Below are 21,632 nucleotides of genomic sequence, written 5' to 3'. Positions count from 1 at the left end.
GAAAATATTTAGCTATTGCAGATTTAGAGAAATCAAAGTTCAATACTGAAAATGGAGAGTTTAATTATACAATAATAAAAACGTAGGAAACAAAGTATTTAAACATAGAATGATTTCTGAGATTCCATGAATGGGAGCCAAATTAGTTTATCCAGTATATGGCTTTGTAATGGAAAGCAAAACTGCTAAGAGAACTTTTTTATTAAAAAAAAAAAGTCTATTCCTAAATAATGTCAGTAACTCTTCTGCAGGACAGTTCAATTTTATCAGAGCAAATCTGCACACAAGAGGACTATCAGTTTACCAGCAGCTTTCCAGCAGGATCTCACTTTGTATTTTGGAACCTCTTCACTTAAGTCAAGCTAAAATCAAGTTCTTGTAACAGCTGTGCTATTTACATTGTTCCCTTAGTTGTACATTGCCCTGGTCTCTGAAAATGAAAGGAAATACAGTACAGTAGCAGCTGATGCTTTCAACTTGCCCCCACACTCCATCCCAAACTCATTCTCTCACCCTCTTCTCAGCCCTGTTCAAAGCAGGTAAGTGAAGCTGTGCTGGAGCTTCAGACACAGCTCAACTTGTGTGAGGAGCTGTGCAACGTGGAGAGCTGGAGACGCAGGATTCAAACAGAGAGCTCAGCACAGCCAACACCGGTTCAGCTCCCTGTGCATTATCAGCCCGATTCCAAGCATGCTCTCTTTCCAGAACGGATCCCAAAAAGAGAGCCCCCAAAAAGAGCATCTTGAGGTCTGGATGGGGCATACTTTGTTTCCAAATAGGATGAAACATTCTATTTTGAAGCAGAGGAGTGTTTGTCCTCTTAGGACAGATACAAGGAGGAAATCAGTGTTTAATCACTCTGAGCATCCTGCCTGAGAAACAATGACTTTGAAGCAGACCATATGCCAATAGTGTCATCACTGTAACCTATTCTATAAATATCAATGCTGCATATATATCAAAGACTGTTAAGAGAGTATTTCAGAGTATATTATTCTGTTAGCTGAGTGATCTAATTCTTCCAAGTACAATTCCATTTCCGGTTATAGTGTTGGTAACATGCATTCCAGAAGCATAACTGATAAAATTGTTGCTATAGGCACAGCAAAGGAATTAAAAGCCATAAAATGATGATGAAAGGTATTTTAAAAGAAATGCAGATGTGATGTTTTCAGCTTACAGAATTAAGATTTCTAAGTCCACACAGTTCAGCTTAAAACTAAATCTGTCAACGATGCTGATGGTATTAAGGCACAAGGGTTTATTAATTATATTCATTGCTAAATTCAAGGCCAAGAGCTTCATGTCGTTTCTTCATAGTCTATAGTTGGTTGCATTAATATTTGAAAATTCAAATTCTTCACCTAAGCCTGAGCATATGCAAATACATACATGAAGACTGTCTTGCAGAAGAATAATGTTGACATATCACTCACCTCAAGAATAATCTTATACATCAAAACGATGATTTATAATATTCATTTAATATATACATCTGCTTCCATGCAATAAAGATTTAAAAAAATACAAAAAGGTTGGAGGGTGAGCGTTTGTGTATTTTCACCCTTCATTTTATATATCATTATTACTTTTACTAAGGAGACATCATAAATGCATCTTAAATTAGAAGACTTGTTGAAAACCACTCTCTACAAACATCTAAATTAGCATTCGCATCACCTAGAGAATGATGACATACCAATTAAAAAAAAACAAAAACTTCCAGGAAAAATCTCAAACAACATGGCCAACTTAAAGTTGAAAATAATTCATAGTACTCTGCTTATTATAAGCAATTAGACAATTTTTAAATTGTAATACAGGTTATTATTTTATGTCCTAATGTAAAAGTAACTAAATTCAATCTCACTAAGTAAAAACTATGACTATTTCTGAAAAGAGTAGCAGCGCATATTTGATAAGTATGGTCTAATTTTAAAAAATATTTAGAATCATTTGGCATCCCTCATGCATACAGGGATAAACTTATCAACATTGTTATAAACATTTGCTGGGCCACACACACAAAAAGTCTGGAGCTGTATTATGAAGCAGGCTAGCAAACTCAGAAAAATAAGAACTCACTTGGGTGCTATTTCCTACAAAAAAGAAAGTGTTTAACAATGAGAAGAGGCTAGGCTATTCTTAGGTATCTGTGTACATAGACTAGTAGAGTATTTATAACATATGTGTGTTTCCCCAAAAGGATAATAGGCTCATGGTATCTAATGTTGAACTAAGAATTTTAGTTGAAGGAAAGGAGTTAGTTTAAAAACAGTTTTCAGTAAATTCAGAATGTCATAAAAAAAATTAATCCTGTTGACTTCTTTGAGAAACCAATGCAAACAAAACAAAACTGAAGTCAGTCTACATGAAAACTACACTTGGGTATAGCTTCAAGCTATTCCTTTCTTTTTCCTCCCTTTTTTGGTCTTTAAAATATGAATTTTCTTCCAAAGCTAGAAAACAACAATGATCACTGTGATAAGCACGATTAGGGTATGCTTGTTGTTTTTTTTTTAAAGATAGCAGAGAACATTTCTAGCAATATAATCAATGCTTTTAATATGTGCAGATTTTCCTGGAAAAATGAACCCAACGGTTTTCCTTCAGATTGAAATACTCAATTTTATAGGGAAAAGCAGAATTAAAAAAAAAAAAAGAAGCAAGCTAGGAAGTACTCACCTCTTCACGTAATTTTATCAACTGCAACATGAATGCAAAAAAAAAAAAAAGATAAAAAGGAAAGAAATGGCAGGAAAGAAAGATCAGTTGTGTGACAGGATACAGAATTAACATTGACAATTTATCTGTTTACATGTTTAGCATTTAAAAATCACAGACAAACACATTAAAAGAACCTAAACATAGACTACATGCAGAGTTTTTTGAACGAATAAAGATCACTTTCTCACACTGTCACATTAAACAAAGAGAATAGTGTGAAATTCTCTTTTAAAGTACATCTAAGACACCATCATGAAATAAAGGGGAACGACTTCATAGAAGTCTATATTATAAAGAAAGAAAACAAGTTTACTGTTCCTCTCTTCTAAGAATGTACCACTGAAGAGGTTTTGTATATACAAGTTTTCAGGATGTTTCTCTATTTTGAATCTTGACAACTGCTTTCAGATTTTTACCTCCAAATGAAAACGATTAATAGCTCATGCTTTTGTCCCAGTAAGTATTTTAAAACAACAAACTGGTATGTTAATGTCATACTTGTACCCATTCTAGTAACAGGATCACCTTTGGAAGTAAGATTATTTTAATTGGAAATAAAGCATGCCAGGAGAGATAATATTTAGGACATAAAATCAGAAAATATTTCACCATCCTTAGCAATACTGTGTATATCAGAGTTGATTTCCAAGGTTTCGTTTTGCTGAAGAGGCTACTGTAATCATAAGGAGTTTTAATTTTAATTTTGGAAGTTTCTTCACTTATCAGTTTCTTCATCTTGTAAACCAGGTCATTTCAAAGCAATGAACTCTCTAACTTCATTTGTACTGCAATTTGTTTTCACCAAAGTCAAACCTCAAGCCACTCTTTACCTGTTAGTAAACTCTCTTGTGATAACACTTCGATTCTTCTCTGTAGAATATTTAATTGTCTTAAATTTTACAGATAAAACAAGTTGTTTTACTCCTTAGAAACTAGAAAATGGATATAACCATATGTCTGGTTCCCTGTGTGTATGTGATAGTATTGTATTCTAACCCACAAATATTGGAGAGTTGAGGTGTTTTCCAGTTTCTACAATGAATAGAAACGAAACCAATGTTGTATGAGACTATAAACGATATTCTAGGTCTGAAACTTGCATCATCAGCAATTCAGGTCTACAACTGATAATTTTTAAGCATCCAAATATCTGTAACATCTGTTATAACACTTGACATAAGCAGGCCAATAAATTAAACTATTGCTTTGGGAGAAACGTGCCATGAACTGCTCACTATAAGTCTTTCTAAAAGTATCATGTTTACTATAGCCCAGATTTCTCAAAGCTTAAAGCTATTTTTGTCTCCAATTCAAGGAAAACCATATGCATTCCAGCTTAGCCTGTTATTTCATTTATTTGAAAAGTATCTCAAGTACAAAAGAATGAGATTTCAAACCAGTTATGAATCTTAGAAAAAGGGTACAGAATCGATTACATAAGGTCTCACACTGCATTTAGTGAAAAAGAAACTTTTTCTAGCTTTCAAAAATACATATGAAGTTATTACTTGTGATTAACACAATCATTATCTCAGCAACCACCGAGTGTATAAGTCAATCATCTCATCATTTCATGGGAAAAGTTACAATGCTTCCCTAGAAGAAGTAAAATTCTAAACTAAAATACCTGGCCTATCATATAGCGGAATCTTTCTCTTTGCTATCGGAACATCATGGGAGAAAAAGGGCAAACATTAATTCTCAGGAAAAGCTGATCTGGGATTGATCGCACGTCTATTTTTTTTTTTTTTTTCTTTCTGGGGGCACCATTCTTCAGTTGACTATGATACTTAAAGGGCCAAAGTTTAAAACTACTCTTCAGCAATGGAGACCATTTGGGCATGCCACCCTGCCATAATCAATGAGTGTTTAAAAACGCTACCCATTTGTTTTTTCAATAGATTCCAAACAAAAAACGTTCTATCTTGTTTGTGCTGCATGGCTGCACCCAAGCTCTACACCGGATTTGTAGCTAAGCTAGGTAATGGGAGGGGTTTTAATCTTTATCTTTTTTTCCTTCTTTTTTTTTTAAGTTAGTCTGAGAGTTTTCACTCAAGTAAACAAAAGATGGCCTATTTTTGAAAATTAACAATGCTTAGACTAGGCTGAAAGTACTGATTTCGTATTTTTTCGATTCGCATTTTATCGAGTTTCTAGCTCCGTCATAGGCGACATGAAAGTGTTCCATGCCACCATGTTGAGTTATGATAATCAACATCTTTTTTGAAACAAAGATTTCTGCCCACCCCGCCGCCCCCGCAGAATTTGATACAAGAGGTAATCTGTTCCTTTGTGGGCTGAAAAAATCTGGTTTACGCTGGTTTGAACCAGTGGAATCTCTTGTGGTTAAGCCTTCTGCTGTGACTAAAATCAAAACTGCACTGCAGAGCATGTGAGGGTTCGTGCGTGCGCGCCTGTGTGTGTGTGTGTGTGTGTGTGTGTGTGTGTGTGTGTGAGGGGCATCACGTGACCACCAGAACTACCGAATTTTTTTTTTAAGCTGATAACGCGACTGCCGTCTCTGTCCGCATACAGATAACGAATAAATGCTGAACTCTATTAAACGCCCTTTACACATTATCGTGGGTCGAACACACAATTTTCTGAACTTATGATGACAGTCTATTTATTTTGCTATAAACCCTCAGCACGTAACGAACAGATTTGTGCCTGGTAATGATCTGCTCTGCCAGGGCTATATGAAATGATACCGACCTTCTTTAGATCTTGGGGAATTAAATTGACCGACTTCACCCCCTGGTCTGTAGCTGAAGTTTGACACACTTTATGCACAGCAAGCCCAAATCGGAACTTAAGAGAACATCGCATTAAAAAATTAAGCAAATCATATCTGCTGAATATTGCTTTACCACAAAAATTTCCTCACGTTTAGACATACCCTACTCTTTATATATATATTTTGAACCTTCTATCTGGGACTTACTCAAATTTCATTTACTCAGGTTTATTCACTGATCAATATAATTTTGCATATGGAAACTGAGACACTATTGGGTTTCAGAAGTAGAGCTTGGACCATTTGTCCCATTATCATACTCTACTGTGAAGGGGATTTATTTCTGTATGAATTCTTTTTTTCCTTTCCTAAAGAATCGTTTTCATGAAATGAAATCGAATTAACAATTATTAAAGTTTCCACTCTAAATATAGCATCACTACATTTCAAGAACAAGCTCTTTGAAAATATTAAGATGCTGTCATATGCAATGGAAAATTTGATTTGTTAAAAGAACAGAATGATAATGCCCAAGACAACTAACAGTTCATGGAAAGACCCAACAATATTTGAATGTGCCAAACAGGTAATTCTGCCTCTTCTCTGTAAATCAAGGATGAGCTATACTTGACTGACTGAAATGGATGTAATAGAAATGAATTTATACAAAGCAATTAATTTAAAATTAATAAAAATGTGTATTGCATGGAGAATATTAAAAATACATTTGAAAATTCTTAATTTCTGAAATTATAACAATTCTAATGGCAAAATGTTTACATATATAAGAGTAAATTAATATACTGTACAGTTAATTGGAAGATCATAATTATGTGTATCAATGGCCAAGTTTGAGATGCTTAAAAAATGCATTATAAACTGGCAGACTGAGAAATAAGAACTAAGGTATTCATATTTGTCTAAATCTACAAAGAAGTCCCTATAGGGAAGATGTGGATATTATACTGAAAATAACTAAATAGACAGCACTTAGTTCATTTGTTTATTTACAACCTTTGCTATTAATGATTTATCCTTTTTTCTGACCTATACTTTAAAAAAACTGAGATTTCCCAATTTTAGTTAAACAAATCTTGCCACCTTTGGTTTCATTTTTTAACCTCTCAGTTTTCCCTGTATTGTTAAAAATTTACCATAACTACGATATGGCCATGAAGTTCTGAAAAATCAATTTCTCAATAATTAGGCTGAAAATAAACATATCCGTGTGCAGAAAATATTTTCTTCTCTAATTTACTAGGTGAGCTTCTCTAATTTACTGGCGAGGTGATCCTAGCCAGAAAAAGCTGTCTTCTCAGCCACTGAGCTACAAAAATTAAAATGAAAAGCCAAATCTTTTCTTCCTTTAAAGTTTCTGTTTTGATTTCATAGTCTGAATGAATACTGTGGCAGAATAGTTATTCTCAAGTGACCATTCCAAGTTAAGGATATGTTATATAGTTTTAGGGTTTTTAATTCCTATATTATGACAAAGAGCCTCAAAACAAAACATAAAGGCTTCATTATGATATGGAAATTGTGCTACGTTGGTAACAAAACATCCTAAAAGTTACATGTCGTCTCTTTGAACTTTCAGATCTGATTCAAATTTTAGACTGAAAAGTTCACATAAGTAATAATCTAACAGTTCCACAGTCTCATGACTATAATTCATCACATTCTATTTATTGAAGTGACAGCTCCTTACAACTAAACTTCAGGCTTTCCAAGCACTTTCAGAATTTGTAAGCTTGATTTATACAAGTCCAGGGGAAATCTCTGAGTTATCACTTTATAGTGACAGGAATATAATTTGAAAAATTCAGAGAATATGAACTCAATCTATTTTTGTGGAATATTTTTCTTTAGGCGTTAAAAAAAAAAGTCCTCCTTATATGTTCGGAAGGCAAATGTTCTAGGCACATAAAATGTCCATTAAGAGAAGATGCTTTAAAAAAAAAAAAGATCCCTGTCACAGTACTACAGCATCCATTACAATAAAGGAGTTTGAGTTAGACAGAAACACCCTCTTCTCTTCTATTTCCTCTATATTAGGCAGTAGTTTCAAATGAGGTAAAGAACTGTTTAAAGAACTCTTTAAAGAACTGACATGGAGATTCACTTTTTTTTTTTTAACACATTCACTTTCTTTTTTTTTTAAAGACTGCTTTTTTTGCAGTAAAGATAGAAAATAAAACTATGATTAATTCACTCAAGAGGTATGAGCAATCTAAATCTCACTTAAAATAGGAAAAAAAAATTTTTGCTCTCATCCTCACATTATTTAATCTATTTCGAGTAAAACTCCTTTATCACATCATGCTTTTGTGTTTGATGTGCTCCTTTTTTTTTTTTTTTTCCCTTAGCTATTCTCACATTTCAATCAGGGAAGCTGAAATCCCAGGTCAAATCTTAACATGTTTACATGTCTGAACTGAAGCTGATAACATCCAACTAGTGGAGGGACTGAGATCTTTCCAAAAACAAACAGAGGACTGCTCAGTGATTCTTCTTCCTTTCTAGGGGTGGGCAGATGGGGGCCTTTTCATCACATGAGCAACAACCCTGTTTACAATATTCACATTTAGTGGATAGTATTATAGTTTCAGCATATATAGATTTACACACTATTTGCAGGGGTAAACACTATTATGCAATTTTTATAATGCACATCAATATATTATGTTTAAGCAGCTTATTAAAATGTTGGTTTGCCCAATGAATGATTTATGTTCATTTTTATTTAGAGTAGAGGCTTCTACTTGCCAAAGTAACGTTAATAAACACGTTCAGGTCTTGCTTCTGAAGTTCCCTATCATTTATTTTCTTTAAAAGTGTCAAAGAGAATCAGTCACTGGGGCTGTTTGAGACTTTTTTTTTAAATCTTCTCTACTCTGAGGTTCTTGAAACATTTTTTAAAGTCATATATATTATCTACATGAATTAATGAAATCGGCAGTATTAATTCAAAGAAAGAAGTGGGACACTAATTAGACTCATGACACTACTGTGTGATGCAATGAGAGCTGACAGCCAAGTTGCAAGGCCTCTTGAAGAAGAAACCGTGTCTTATTTTTTTGCCTATGCAGATCTTAAACTGCAAAAATACTTTTCCCATTACTACCCCTAGAACTATTATCATCATCATTATCATTACCTGACAAGGGCAGAACCTCTATGTGAGTATCCAAGCTCCACACTGGTGCTTCCAATTTGCATTCTGGTGAATGTATTTTTAAGAAGATACACAATAGGAGCCTGAGCTGCCCAGTCGAATTTTGAAAGCTTACTTTCATTTGTTTTGCTGCAAGTGTTGATTTAATTATACTGCATTATTATCAAAGCTGCATTATGTACTTTTTTTATTCCTTTCACATGTGTTGGAGGTGAGGACCTTGGCTTTGTCCACAAACAGTGTGTTTCAAGTTATTCCTTAAGTACTAAATAATAAAGAAAAGAGAAGAAAAGATTTTTTTAAAAGATAGCAGACAGTGATCACAAGGTAAAGGGTTAAATGTAAGATCTCCAAGAAACATTTTGAAGTTGATTAAGACTCCAGCTTTGCATTAAACAGTATCGCTTCCACATGAGTTGTTGCTAATACCGTTACAGAGCAGCTTGAGAGCCCAGTGTGCCAGTGACCTCCTTCACCCTCCAGCCACCCACCGGGCCTTCCTGATTAGCATTCTACCTGGTTCTCTGAGGAATTCCCATCATCCCCTAGGAGCTCATTCCGTACTTCGTCACTGTAGGCGATCCGTGACCTTTTCTATAAAACAAAACAGAAAGGGAGAGAGCAAGATGAACGTTAGAAAGTAAAGGCTTCCAAGCATTATTGGTATCAAGACTGATCATCTCAAACCTCGAGAGCCCCCTAATGGAAACCTATTTGCTCAAATCTGCAAACCAAAGTTGTGCAAAGTTCTTGAACTTGAGGAGTTTAATGTAAATTATAAGTTTTTTCAAATGCCAGTAATGGATGAAAACTCGGCATTGTGTGAGTCCTCTATTAATACTGACAAACGGATCAGAACTGATATGTTATTCCACGCAGTCATTCAGATCAGACAACGAAGCTGAAAGAAATACAGCTATTTTGCTGTATATCTGCTACTCTCACCAGATGCAGTTAAGACAAGAGTATATTGGGTCTTTAACACTGTGGCAGGAAATGGACTCTACAATATAGGTCTTTTAAAATCTCTAATTCTAGGATAATATTATATCTCCAGCTATATACTGGGATGCCTGGAAAAGAGCATATCCCCATTTCCTTCATTACTGTGATGTTACTAATGAGAAAGAGATGGAATTTAAAAGCCCATCCTGTTTCCAAACTATAATTTAAATGTCTCCTAGTCCTATATAAAAATGGCCTAAGGAAACGTTGTGTGTGTACGTGTATCTGGTAAAACAACTTAAATTTCCCAATCCCAGTAAACAAAGGCAGGTAGGCTATGAGTCAACTTTTCACAATTCCAGTAAATAAAGACAAGTGAGCTATGAATTGATTTTTCACACACTGAAATTTTGTTTTACAAGAAGTCTACCTTTACCAGTAAAGTCAGAGGGACATGTCTGCAAGCAATTCATGAATTATCTAAATGTGCACACATTTGGAAAAGCTAAAAAGCTCTGAAAATTAGTTGTGAAGCTAGAGTGCCATCCTCAGATCCTACTTCAGCATCACTATTTCAGACCCAAATATGGATGTACAACTCACTTTACTGCATTTTCTGCATCTGAACTAACTGAGCAAAATCAGTCAATTAAAAAATGGCAGCTGGGAAATAGTAATCTTTTCCTATTTGGGGTCTACAGTGTAGGACCTAGAATTTCTTACCTGTTCAACTGTGATATGAAAAATTACTGTAGTTTAAAAGGACTATCCATAATCTGTGAGCAGAAGTCAACAAGACTTTTAATTAAGATTTTTAAACCAGTGAATGAGTAGCAGAGCTTTGCCACATAGAGATCAGAGTATTTTAAACATAAAATCCTACTATACTGGAACTTGAAAGAACTTTCGACAAGGAAAACTAATAGATTTTAAATCATTTTAAAGTTTGCCTTTTTCACTGGGGGTCCCTATCTTAACCCCAAAACACAGAAAATTATTTGTGACTATTCTCAATTCTCCCAAAGATGGGGCATGAGAGAGAGTTTAGTTCATTACATGTAAGTCTCAGGGCATTAAGGCTTAACTCTCTGGCAGAATCCTGTTAAAAAAGGACTGAATAGAGTGTAAATAAAAATAAATTAACCTAGACATCCCTTTATTTTTTAGGGAAAACAAAAATCAGTCTTGTGGAATTCTAAAGGTAGCTTTGGTTAAATTGAGACTAGAACCCTGTGGTCCTAACTATAGCTCAGTAGTCATTCTACTGCACAAAATTTCCTCATTTTACTACCCTCTGAATACACACACACAGGAAATAGAAATATATAAAAGTTGCAAAATGTTACAAAGGAGATGGTGGTATCCCCTCCTATTCTAGGTCTCTGCCCCAAGCCTCACTTCCTTGCTACAAATGTGTGTATCATACCTTGGCAAATGTATTAAGTCTGTAAGTAGATAAATGAAACCAACAATGTTGCAGAAAGGACAAAACAGGAAAGGTAGGTCATTAGCCTGGGGTCAGTAATGACATCTATATCAGCTGTCTTAACAATTCAGGAGTGACCCGACTCATTCCTTTTTGAATATGGCAGGCTTCTCACTGCCACAAACAGCAGATATTCGGTTGGCTTCCCTTATTGTATTTACTGAAGCTACTATTAATTAGCTATTTCTACTGACTCTGTAAAGTATTGAAAAATGCTAAATTATAAGGACAGTACGCTATGTGGCCTTAGCACAATATTTCATTCAAGCCAAACCTTTCCTTTTGCCTATTTGGGGCTCCTTGCTACAATAGTTTCAAACTATCTAGTCAAAGTATTTTGTACTTTTATAAAGGAAATGAGAACCTTTTAACAGGCTGTGGTATCAGAGCTGCCTTTTTAATTATTAATTTCATCACTATGGGGGACTAAAACATTCCACACTATGCAAAAATATCATATGGAGATTGTTTTTGTTTTTCCCTTTTTTACCAAAATACCAACAAATTGGCATAGATTGTTCAATTACACTATATTTTTATTTTGATTTTCTGTACTTCAAAAGAAGAAAATTACAAACATGGTTGCCTAAATAACTAATCTTGTTTCGGTTAGCATCCATTGCTTTTAAAAACCAGCAATTAAGAGTGCACAGGCTCAGCAACAGAGGAGCACTCAAGATTTATCCATAGTTGAAGGGTGGGCCCTGTAAATGGCACTCTTTTCCACTGGGATAGTACAAACTGGTCATTGGGATGACTCTCTGGATGTAATTAAGCACATGATATGCTGAGTTTATAAAATGTTCTCTGATAGGACTGACTGCTGTTACAGAATGAAAAGACAACTTATTTCAAATATCAGAAATAGTTCCTCATGAAAATGACACAGCTGATGCTGAAAACTGAATTCTTTACACTTAAGTATCACTTTGAACAAAACGTTTTTAAATTCACTTTGCTTTATTAAGAATTATTTTTAAATTCCTGCCATTGGTCTTCTCTCCTAATTTTTTGTGGTTTGAAATTTTAAGTAAGCTGAATTTAATAAACTGTAATTTAGCCTGCAGGATCATCACTAAAATAACTGAACACCCAAAAAGGCCAATTCGTCTGAATGAGAAAATCCTTATTTTATGAAATTTCCCTCCTAAATATCAATAAATTGTTTTACCTTTTGTGGAATTTTTTTGTTAGTATTTTACATTACTAAGTACTATGCCACACTTTAAATTGGAAGATTCAAAGTTAATGAAACTGAAACACCTACTGTATCTTGATCAACTATTTTTTACTTTATTATCAACTGTATAAAATCTGTACTTTAGCCAAATGCAAGCATGAGAATTTGAGCTGGAAATGTCACACATTCAGCTACAGTTTGAAGGAACCCAATTCATAATGCATTTTATAAATAGTTAATGACTTCTATACATAAGCTAACCAGGCAAATCAAGAAATTGTCAACATTTTTAGTCTTAGTTGTCAGTTACTACTGTCTGCTGGTGCTTTATATGTGGCTTCTGGAGAAGACAGAAGCTCTCTGCAGTTTGTAATCTACTGCAATTTCAGGTCTGTACCGTAAGGGTGGAAAAGCTTCAATTGACAATATGTGCCACACACACACACACACACACACATACACAGTGTGTTAAATACAAGGGCATACCTCACTTTTAGTGTTTGTGTAAAGTTTATTCCTTCTAACTTATATAGTTGGGTGGACAGAGATATCTACAGACCATATATGAACCCTAAAAAATACAACAAATCAACAACTGATTGCTATCCCTAAGATATTAGATGCACAAAATGTCAACGGGTTATTTTAAACTGATGACAAAAGTGAGTCTTTGGTTAAAGCAAGAATTTCAGATGCCAAGCAGTTTTTTTTTACTTGATGAACACAATATTTGCATACTGATTGGCTGATTTTCTTAAAGCCAAGTTCAAACAGATACACTTGCTCAGTTCTCTCTGGAAATTTGGCTTGAAACAATCTATCTACTTGACCTTAACATTTCCCAACTGAACTGAATGTGTTCCTGGACAGGCACTGCTAAACTAGAAACAAAATGAATTAACTTAGCTTAAACTAATTAAGAACTGTGATCTGTGGTACCGCCTCCTGGATGAATCTACACTAGAAACAGGGTATACGTAACCAGAATGAGGATTTCTAGCACTCACCACTAGCATAAGCATAACAATGAAGTTGGTTTATTACTAGAGCGTATATGAGAATTTAATTTCCATGGCGTGCACATGGCAAAGCAATTGCTTAAATTGCCTCACCTGGGAATTTAATACAATGTTATCATCAGACCAGCCACATTGTAAATAGATTTATAATGCTTTCCATGTGCTGCACTCTGTTGCATATGAATTAAGTAATGATCTGGTATTACAATAAAATCAGCTAGTTCCCACACCTGGCAGACAGGATATTTCACTAAATTAATACCCAAACAGCTACATCACAAGGCATGGGAGAGGAAACAATCTCTAAGGCATTGGACCTGAGTTTAACATGGGAGGTAAACACTCCATGGTTATGTAAAATGTTACTGAGTTGAACGGGCCGCTCAAGACAATCTGTTTCTAACATCTGTATTAGGGAATTAAGACTTTCTCAGTTCCATTCAATTTTGGCCTGATTTTCTTCATTCAGTACTTTAATTACTAATCAGCAATCCACAACATTCACAAACACTAAGAAACCCCTTTATTCTAATCTATGTGCGGCAGACAGCCAAATAATTGATACAAAGTGTACTATGGATTTGGTAAGTAATGAAAGAACAGCTTGTCCTACTTCCTAATCAAATTGGTCTATAGAAGAACCGGTTAATAGATTTCTGCATAGGTCTAAAACAAATTACCCAGTCTGGCCAGACTTTTCCATTGCTTCTACCATGTCTTTCAGTTTCCCTATGTTTAATAATGCCCCAGGTTACCAGGTGATACACCTATTAAAAATTGTTATGCTTTCATAGCCAAAGAATTTAACTGCTCTAAAGAATTTAACTGCTCCTGTTACAATTAACACTTTGGGATAAATATAGAATAACATGAAATTATATTTATTAGCTAGTCATATAATTGCTGGCACTCATTTCTTACCTAATTTTATCTGGTTCTAATTAAATAACATCATACTTCCATAATGCCCAGATGGCATTTTCTAAAATGCATCTATCTTTGGCACAAGGCATTGCATTTTTAACCTCCCTTCTATTTCTCCACTGGCAATTTCAGCCTTTCATCCTCACTCCACTCAGGACTTAAAAAGGCTCATCAATCCAGGGCAGGAAACTTAAATTTTGGAGGAAACAATAGAAAGAAATTTGTGAAATTCTGTTTATTACACAGTTCTCCATGCGGTACTAATTTTTAGCCAAAAAAAAAAAAAAAATTTAAGATTAAAACATATGATACTGGGGATTCCCTTGTCCAGTGGTTAGAACTCCATGCTTTCACTAACGAGTGTGCAGGTTCAACCCCTGATCAGGGAACTAAGATCCCACAAACTACACAGTGTGGCCAAAAATAAAAAATAATGAAAATAAATTATAATAATAATGCTCTTAAAGATACCATACTAAGTGATACAGATAAAGGTAAAGTCAACTGTTAGGCAAATGTTTCATCCTTGGAAAACTGTTAAGATGACAAAGCACGGGGCAGTGAATGAAAAGAACAGAAATGATATTTCAGTATGTGATCTTGGCCAAATGAAGTTTTCTGAGCATCAGCTGCCTCAATCTCTAAAAAACTGTTAACAATATTTATTTCCCAGGGCTTTTGTGAGGATTTAAATATTATAAACAAATGGAAACCTACCATAATACCTTGAATGTGATAACATGACAAAGGACATTTAACTAAATATTTGTTCATAATATTGGAAAGGATGCAATAAAACCAACACACATACATGACTGAAGGTCTAAATCAGTGCAATCTTCCTTAAAAGTGATTTGCCAATATATACCAAAATTTGCTTTAAAAAAGTCATATTATTTAATCCGGTAATTATAATTCTACTACTGCATTATTTTGCCCAACTATCTATTTTATGGTGCCACAATTTCTGGAAAACTTCCAGTAATAAAAACTTTATTGCATTTCTTTAATGTTATCAGAGAAACTAACTTCCAATCTGTCTCTTCTAAGTAATCATGCCACTAAACATGGCTTGCTCTTACTCAAGGGACTGTTTAGAGTTAAAGGTCAAGCTCATTTGCTGGAAAGTGCACATGCCACACGTCACCAATACTGTAGTGTTAATAAAGGGGAAGCACACTTTCTGTCTATCATAAACTCATGGCCAACGGACCATATGCAAGCCACCAGGGAGAAAATACTAACACACTCTGCTTCCAGCAGTTGGAAAGGCAGGTTACCGTGTGAACACGGAAATGACTCATTGTTCTTGAGTATGTAGTAAGAGAAAAAAAATATTTCCAAGATTAAAAAATGTCTTCCTATTATAATCATCCTCATTTACTATTTTTGCTTGTACTTTCAAAACACTTTACATATTTGAAATTGATATTTGTGTTTTGACTGTAAATAAGATAAATCATATCATATTTTCTCTTAATTATTTTTAAAATTTAGCTTTGTTATCATGAGTATTTATTTGCATATGATGAAGTTATATCTATATATATACACTTATAGGCTCACACAAACCCATATGCAATCCAGATGGAGCGACTCTATTTATGTTTCACAGTTCTAGAAGAGACTTTTATTTACACTAGGAACTCTGACCATATTGCTGCTACATCATTTAAGGATCTGCAAAACAGAGAGCCCAGAAATCATGTAACTGCACTTCTTCATTTCCTCCTCCAGCATTTCTAAACTTATGTCTGAAATTTAAGTTTCACACTAGTGTTTCAAAGTGCAACTTGAGTTAGTTAGAATCATGGCCCCACTTGCTGGCATATGCTTATAGTTTACAACGTTGACACTGCTATTGAACACAGTGTGTCTGTGTCTTATATCATGTTAGTCTGTCAATCAATAATTAAGTTACTTCATTCAGAAAATCCGCTCATGATAGAATGCCCAGATGTTGTTGTCAACATCTGGAATAGTGTAAGTATGCAGTAGAGGAAGTCTAGCTCCTTAAAGTCTTTCTGAATATAAAATAACTATGCAGACTATACTTGAAATAATCAAATAAATATCCAATATATTCCCACTGGAAAATGATATTCTGATAAATGAATGCTATGTAACAGGTGCTTTTATTTGCAGTTTTAAAAGAACTACTGAAATAAAATATGAAGACATTTATAATTAATTTGAATCTAGGCTTCCTATGTAATCTACCAGGGGGCACAATGATAAAGAATCTGCCTGCCAATGCAGGAGATGCAGGTCTGATCCTTGTGTCAAGCAGATCCCCTGGAAGAGGAAATGGCAACCCACTTGAGTATTTATGCCTGGAAAATACCATGCATGAGGAACCTGGTGGGCTACAGTTCATGGATCGCAAAGTCAGACACGATTGAGCAACTGAGCGTGCACACGCACGCACATAATCTGCCTAGCATTAGTAAACAAAAGTGATCCATTCGTTATCCATCCACAGGCATTATGTCAAGTGATCAGACATGCAGGAACAAATGATCTTGAGGATTTTGTGTAACTGACACAGAGGTTATCACATAAATGACAGAGTGTGATAGTTGACCAGTGACACGGCGCATCAACTAGATCGGCCTGCAAATGTAGAGATGAGGGGTTCTAAGTCAGATGAACTGTACAAAAAAGATCTTCATGACCCAGATAATCACAATGGTGTGATCACCAACCTAGACCAGATACTCTGGAATGTGAAGTCAAGTGGGCCTTAGGAGCATCACTATGAACAAAGCTAGTGGAGGTGATGGAATTCCAGTTGAGCTATTTTAAATCCTCAAAGATGATGCTGTGAAAATGCTGCACCCAATATGCCAGCAAATCTGGAAAACTCAGCAGTGGCCACAGGACTGGAAAAGGGTTTTTATTTCAATCCCAAAGAAAGGCAATGCCAAAAATGCTCAAACTACTGCACAACTGCACTCATCTCACACGCTAGTAAGTGAAAGTGAAAGTGAAGTTGCTCAGTCGTGTCCGACTCTTTGCGACCCCATGGACTGTAGCCCATCAGGTTCCTCCATCCATGGGATTCTCCAGGCAAGAATACTGGAGTGGGTTGCCATTTCCTTCTCCAGGGCACATGCTAGTAGAGTAATGCTCAAAATTCTCCAAGCCAGGCTTCAACAAAACATGAACCATGAACTTCTAGATGTTCAAGCTGGTTTTAGAAAAGGCAGAGGAACCAGAGATCAAATTGCCAACATCTGCTGGATCATCAAAAAAGCAAGAGATTTCCAGAAAAATATCTACTTCTGCTTTATTGACTATGCCAAAGCCTTTGGCTGTAACAACAAACTGTGGAAAGTCCTTAAAGAGATGGGAATACCAGACCACCTGACCTGTCTCTTGAGAAATCTGTATACAGGTCAGGAAGCAGCAGTCAGAACTGGACATGAAACAACAGACTGGTTCCTAATAGGGGAAGCAATGCATCAAGGCTGTATGTTGTCACCTGCTTATTTAACTTATATGTATGCAGAGTACATTATGACAAATGCTGACCTGGATGAAGCACAAGCTGGAAACAAGATTGCCGAGGGAAATCTCACTAACCTCAGATATGCAGATGACACCACCCTTATGGCAGAAAGCGAAGAACTAAAGAGCCTCTTGACGAAAGTGAAAGAGGAGAGTAAAAAAAGTTGGCTTAAAACTCAACATTCTGAAAACTAAGATCATGGCATCTCATCCCATCACTTCATGGCAAATAGATGGAGAAACAGTGGAAACAGTGACAGACTGTTTTGGGGGGGGCTCCAAAATCACTGCAGATGGTAACTGCAGCCATGAAATTAAAAGATGCTTTCTCCTTGGAAGAAAAGTTATAACCAATCTAGACAGCATATTAAAAAGCAGAGACATTACTTTGCCAACAAAGGTCCGTCTAGTCAAAGATATGGTTTTTCCAGTAGTCATGTATGGATGTGAAAGCTGGACTATAAAGAAAGCTGAGTGCTGAAGAATTGATGCTTTTGAACTGTGGTATTGGAGAAGACTCTTGAGAGTCCCTTGAACTGCAAGGAGATCCAACCAGTCCATCCTGAAGGAAATCAGTCCTGAATATTCACTGGAAGGAATGATGCTGAAGCTGAAACTCCAATACTTGGGCCACCTGATGCGAAGAACTGAGTCATTTGAAAAGACCCTGATGCTGGGAAAGATTCAAGGCAGGAGGAGAAGCGGACGACAGAGGATGAGATGGTTGGATGGCATCACCGACCAACGGACATGAGTTTGAGTAAACTCCAAGAGTTGGCAATGGACAGGGAGGGTTGGTGTGCTGCAGTCCATGGGGTCGCAAAGAGTCAGACACCACAGGGTGACTAAACTGACTGACTGACTGAAGCCAGATGAGCGATCTACTCAAGGCCACAAACCTGTGAGAAAACAGGCAGAACAATGACAGAATTCATTTCCCACTGCCCACCCTCCTTTCACTTTACCAGACCACCAAGATAGGCTGTGGGTGTCTTATCACCCATTCCCCAGCACAAGGTTGGCTGTTCCATTCACCTAGTTCTATGAATGTGTCATCAACTACAAAGTTGATTAGTCTGTAGATTTTGTTTCTTGTCACGCTCCTCCAAAACAGACAGACAAGCACATCTTTACTTATACTTTGTTGTCAACATCTGGAATATTGACATCAATAAATTCAAAAGTCCAAGGGTGACACATGCTTAATGCAGACTGTTTTATTTGATAGAACAAAGTGTTTGATCTCAGACAGTGAGCCACAACCATACCTATGAGTGTAACTTAGATATGTTTCAGGATTAATCTTCAAAGGCTACACCATAAAACAGCAATAATCTACCCACATGGCAGGAGAGGAGCCACACCAGTTATTAAGATGTGTTAAGAATCTTCTGATGACACCATCCTAATAGCAGAAAGTGAAGAGGAACTAATGAGCTTCTTGATGATGGTGAAAGAAGAGAGTGAAAAAGCTGGCTTAAAAGCTCAACATCCAAAAATCTAAGATAATGGCATCTGGTCCCATCACTTCATGGCAAATAGATGGAGAAACAGTGGCAGATTTTCTCTTCTTGGGTTCCAAAATCACTGCAGATGGTGACTGCAGCCATGTAATCAAAAGATACTTGCTCTTTGGAAGAAAATCTATGACAAACCTAGACAGTGTATTCAAAAGCAGAGACATCACTTTGCTGACACCATAGTCAAAGCTATGGGTTTTCCAGTAGTCATGTATGGATGTGAGAGTTGGACCATAAAGAAGGCTGAGCACTGAAGAACTGATGCTTTCAAATTGTGGTGCTGGAGAAGACTCTTGAGAGTCCCTTGGACTGCAAGGAGATAAAACCAATCAATCTTAAAGGAAATCAGTCCTAAATATTCATTGGAAAGACTGATGCTGAAGCTGAAACTCCAATCCTTTGGCCACCTGATGTGAAGAATCTACCGAAGAATCTACCATGTTATAGTGACTTTATAGTGCTCACAATTCAAAGGTGTATGATATATCTTTTAATGCTTTACAAATATAGCCAATATAGCTGTGATATGTAGGCAGTAAAACTCTTCTAGCCCAAATTCTCCATGGAAATATTTTGAAGATTACTTCTATACCAAGGTGACCCAAACATATAAAATAGGATTCAGTTCAGTTCAGTTCAGTTGCTCAGTCGTGTCTGACTAAGTAAATATAAATATTCATATCTGATTCATAAACATGTTGTGAATCTAAAAGATTCTCCATTTTCAGTCAAACAGTAATTCTGCATACTGAGGGGCTTTACTTTATCAAGTAATATTCTTTCTCCTCTGTCTTCAGTGTGTCACTCTTTACTGGTTCTTCCCTATTCTTGTAATTTTAAGAATGCAAACATTTTTAAGTGTATCCCAACTGTAAATTTTTTTTTTAAGGTAAGAGTTTGTTATTCTGCCTTTTAAAAAAATGTTATTTATTTATTTTAATTGGAGGCTAATTACTTTACAATATGGTGGTGGTTTTTGCCATACACTGACATGAATCAGACATGTGTCCCACCATCCTGAACCCCCTCTTACCTCCCCCCCACCCCCACATCCCTCTGAGTTGTCCCAGAGCACTAGCTTTGGGTGCCCTGCTTTAAGCACTGAATTTGCACTGGTCATCCATTTCACATACAGTAATATATAGCCAACTTTAAATATTTTAAAATGTCATTTCAACCTGCGCTACTCTCCCCAGCTAATGCCTAATTGCTCTTCATCCTGCCTTTCCTAGCTAAGCTTTTTGAAAGAGTATTCTCTACAAACACTACCTATAGTTATTCAAGGTGCAGCCACTTACTTCCAACAAACTGATGTTTTCCTATCACACTGCGGGAGTTCCTGTGAACACCAATCACTTTCTAGTTGACAAAACCATTTTAAAAGAACTCGTTTAGCATACAGATTTCTAGAAAAGTTGCAAAGATGGTGCAGAGAGTTCCCATACAACCTACACCTGGTTCCCCTTACTAGTAACATAACATATTCCATTAGTGTGGCACATTTGCCACAATGAATGACTCATCCGTTCATTATTATTCATTATTATAAACTGAGGTCTATACTTATATCAACCTCCTTCGTAGCTAATGTTCTTTTCCTGTTCTAGGACACCATCTAATATCCTATATTACGTTTAGGTGTCATGTTTCCTTAGGCTCCTCTTGGCTATGACAATTTCTTGGGCTTTCCTAGTTTTTGATGGCCTTGACATTTTTGAAGAGTACTGGACTTTCACAGAATGTCCCTCAAATGGCATTACTCTGAGCTTTTTTCTTATGACCAGACTGGGGTTTTAAGTTTTGGGGTGGAAAACCACAGAGGCAAAATGTTCTTTTCCTCAACATCATAGCAAGGGTCCAGATTATCAACATGGCATCACTGTTGAGGTTCGTCTTGATCACCTGGTAAGGAAGTATTATGTTTCTCCACTGTAAAGCTACTCTTCCACCCCTTCTTGTACAGTATGCACTCTGTACAGTCTACATTTGAGGAGTGGGGAGCTATGCTCCGCCTCCTTGAGGAAGGAGTATCTACGTAAGTTATCTGGCATTCTCCTGCATGAGATCTGTCTATCTAATCATTAGTTGATATCAGTATTCATGGATATTTATTTTATACTTTGGCTCATGAGCCAATACTACACTTCACTTACTGCGTTGCACAAATAAGTGAGCACCGTAAGTCACTTTGTTGCCAACTTTGGCTCCAATGGCCGCTTTTCAGTTCTTTTTTTATTAGCCCTCTGGATAGCATCTGACACGGCTGCCCACTTTCCCATTAGCAGTTACACCGCCACGCGCCCTTGAAATTCCTCCTGCCCTGGTCTCTCCTTCTCAGCCTCCTTCATCATAACTACTCTCAGTCTGCTCTGGGTTTCCAGCCTTAGCCCTATTCTCATTCATGTTTGA

At 36.1% G+C, this 21,632-nt stretch overlaps 1 protein-coding gene across 2 annotated transcripts in view; it reads right to left on the bottom strand.

The window, feature by feature from the left end:
• The window catches only part of VTI1A (vesicle transport through interaction with t-SNAREs 1A), a 373,485-nt gene that overhangs the window by 283,088 nt on the left and 68,765 nt on the right, over window positions 1-21,632 (bottom strand). The window contains exons 4-5 of one of the 2 annotated variants that reach the window (XM_068961555.1): window positions 9,156-9,233; window positions 2,686-2,706 (exon numbers count right to left, since the gene is read on the bottom strand). In XM_068961555.1, the coding sequence (XP_068817656.1) occupies window positions 2,686-2,706; window positions 9,156-9,233 (99 nt within the window). The remainder of the gene's footprint in view (window positions 1-2,685; window positions 2,707-9,155; window positions 9,234-21,632) is intronic. The other variant, XM_068961554.1, reaches the window with a different exon arrangement.

Source organism: Capricornis sumatraensis, chromosome 23 (genome assembly GCF_032405125.1).
Source record: "Capricornis sumatraensis isolate serow.1 chromosome 23, serow.2, whole genome shotgun sequence".
Classification (NCBI taxonomy): Eukaryota; Metazoa; Chordata; class Mammalia; order Artiodactyla; family Bovidae; genus Capricornis; species Capricornis sumatraensis.
This window is presented reverse-complemented; position numbering and strand designations above follow the sequence as displayed.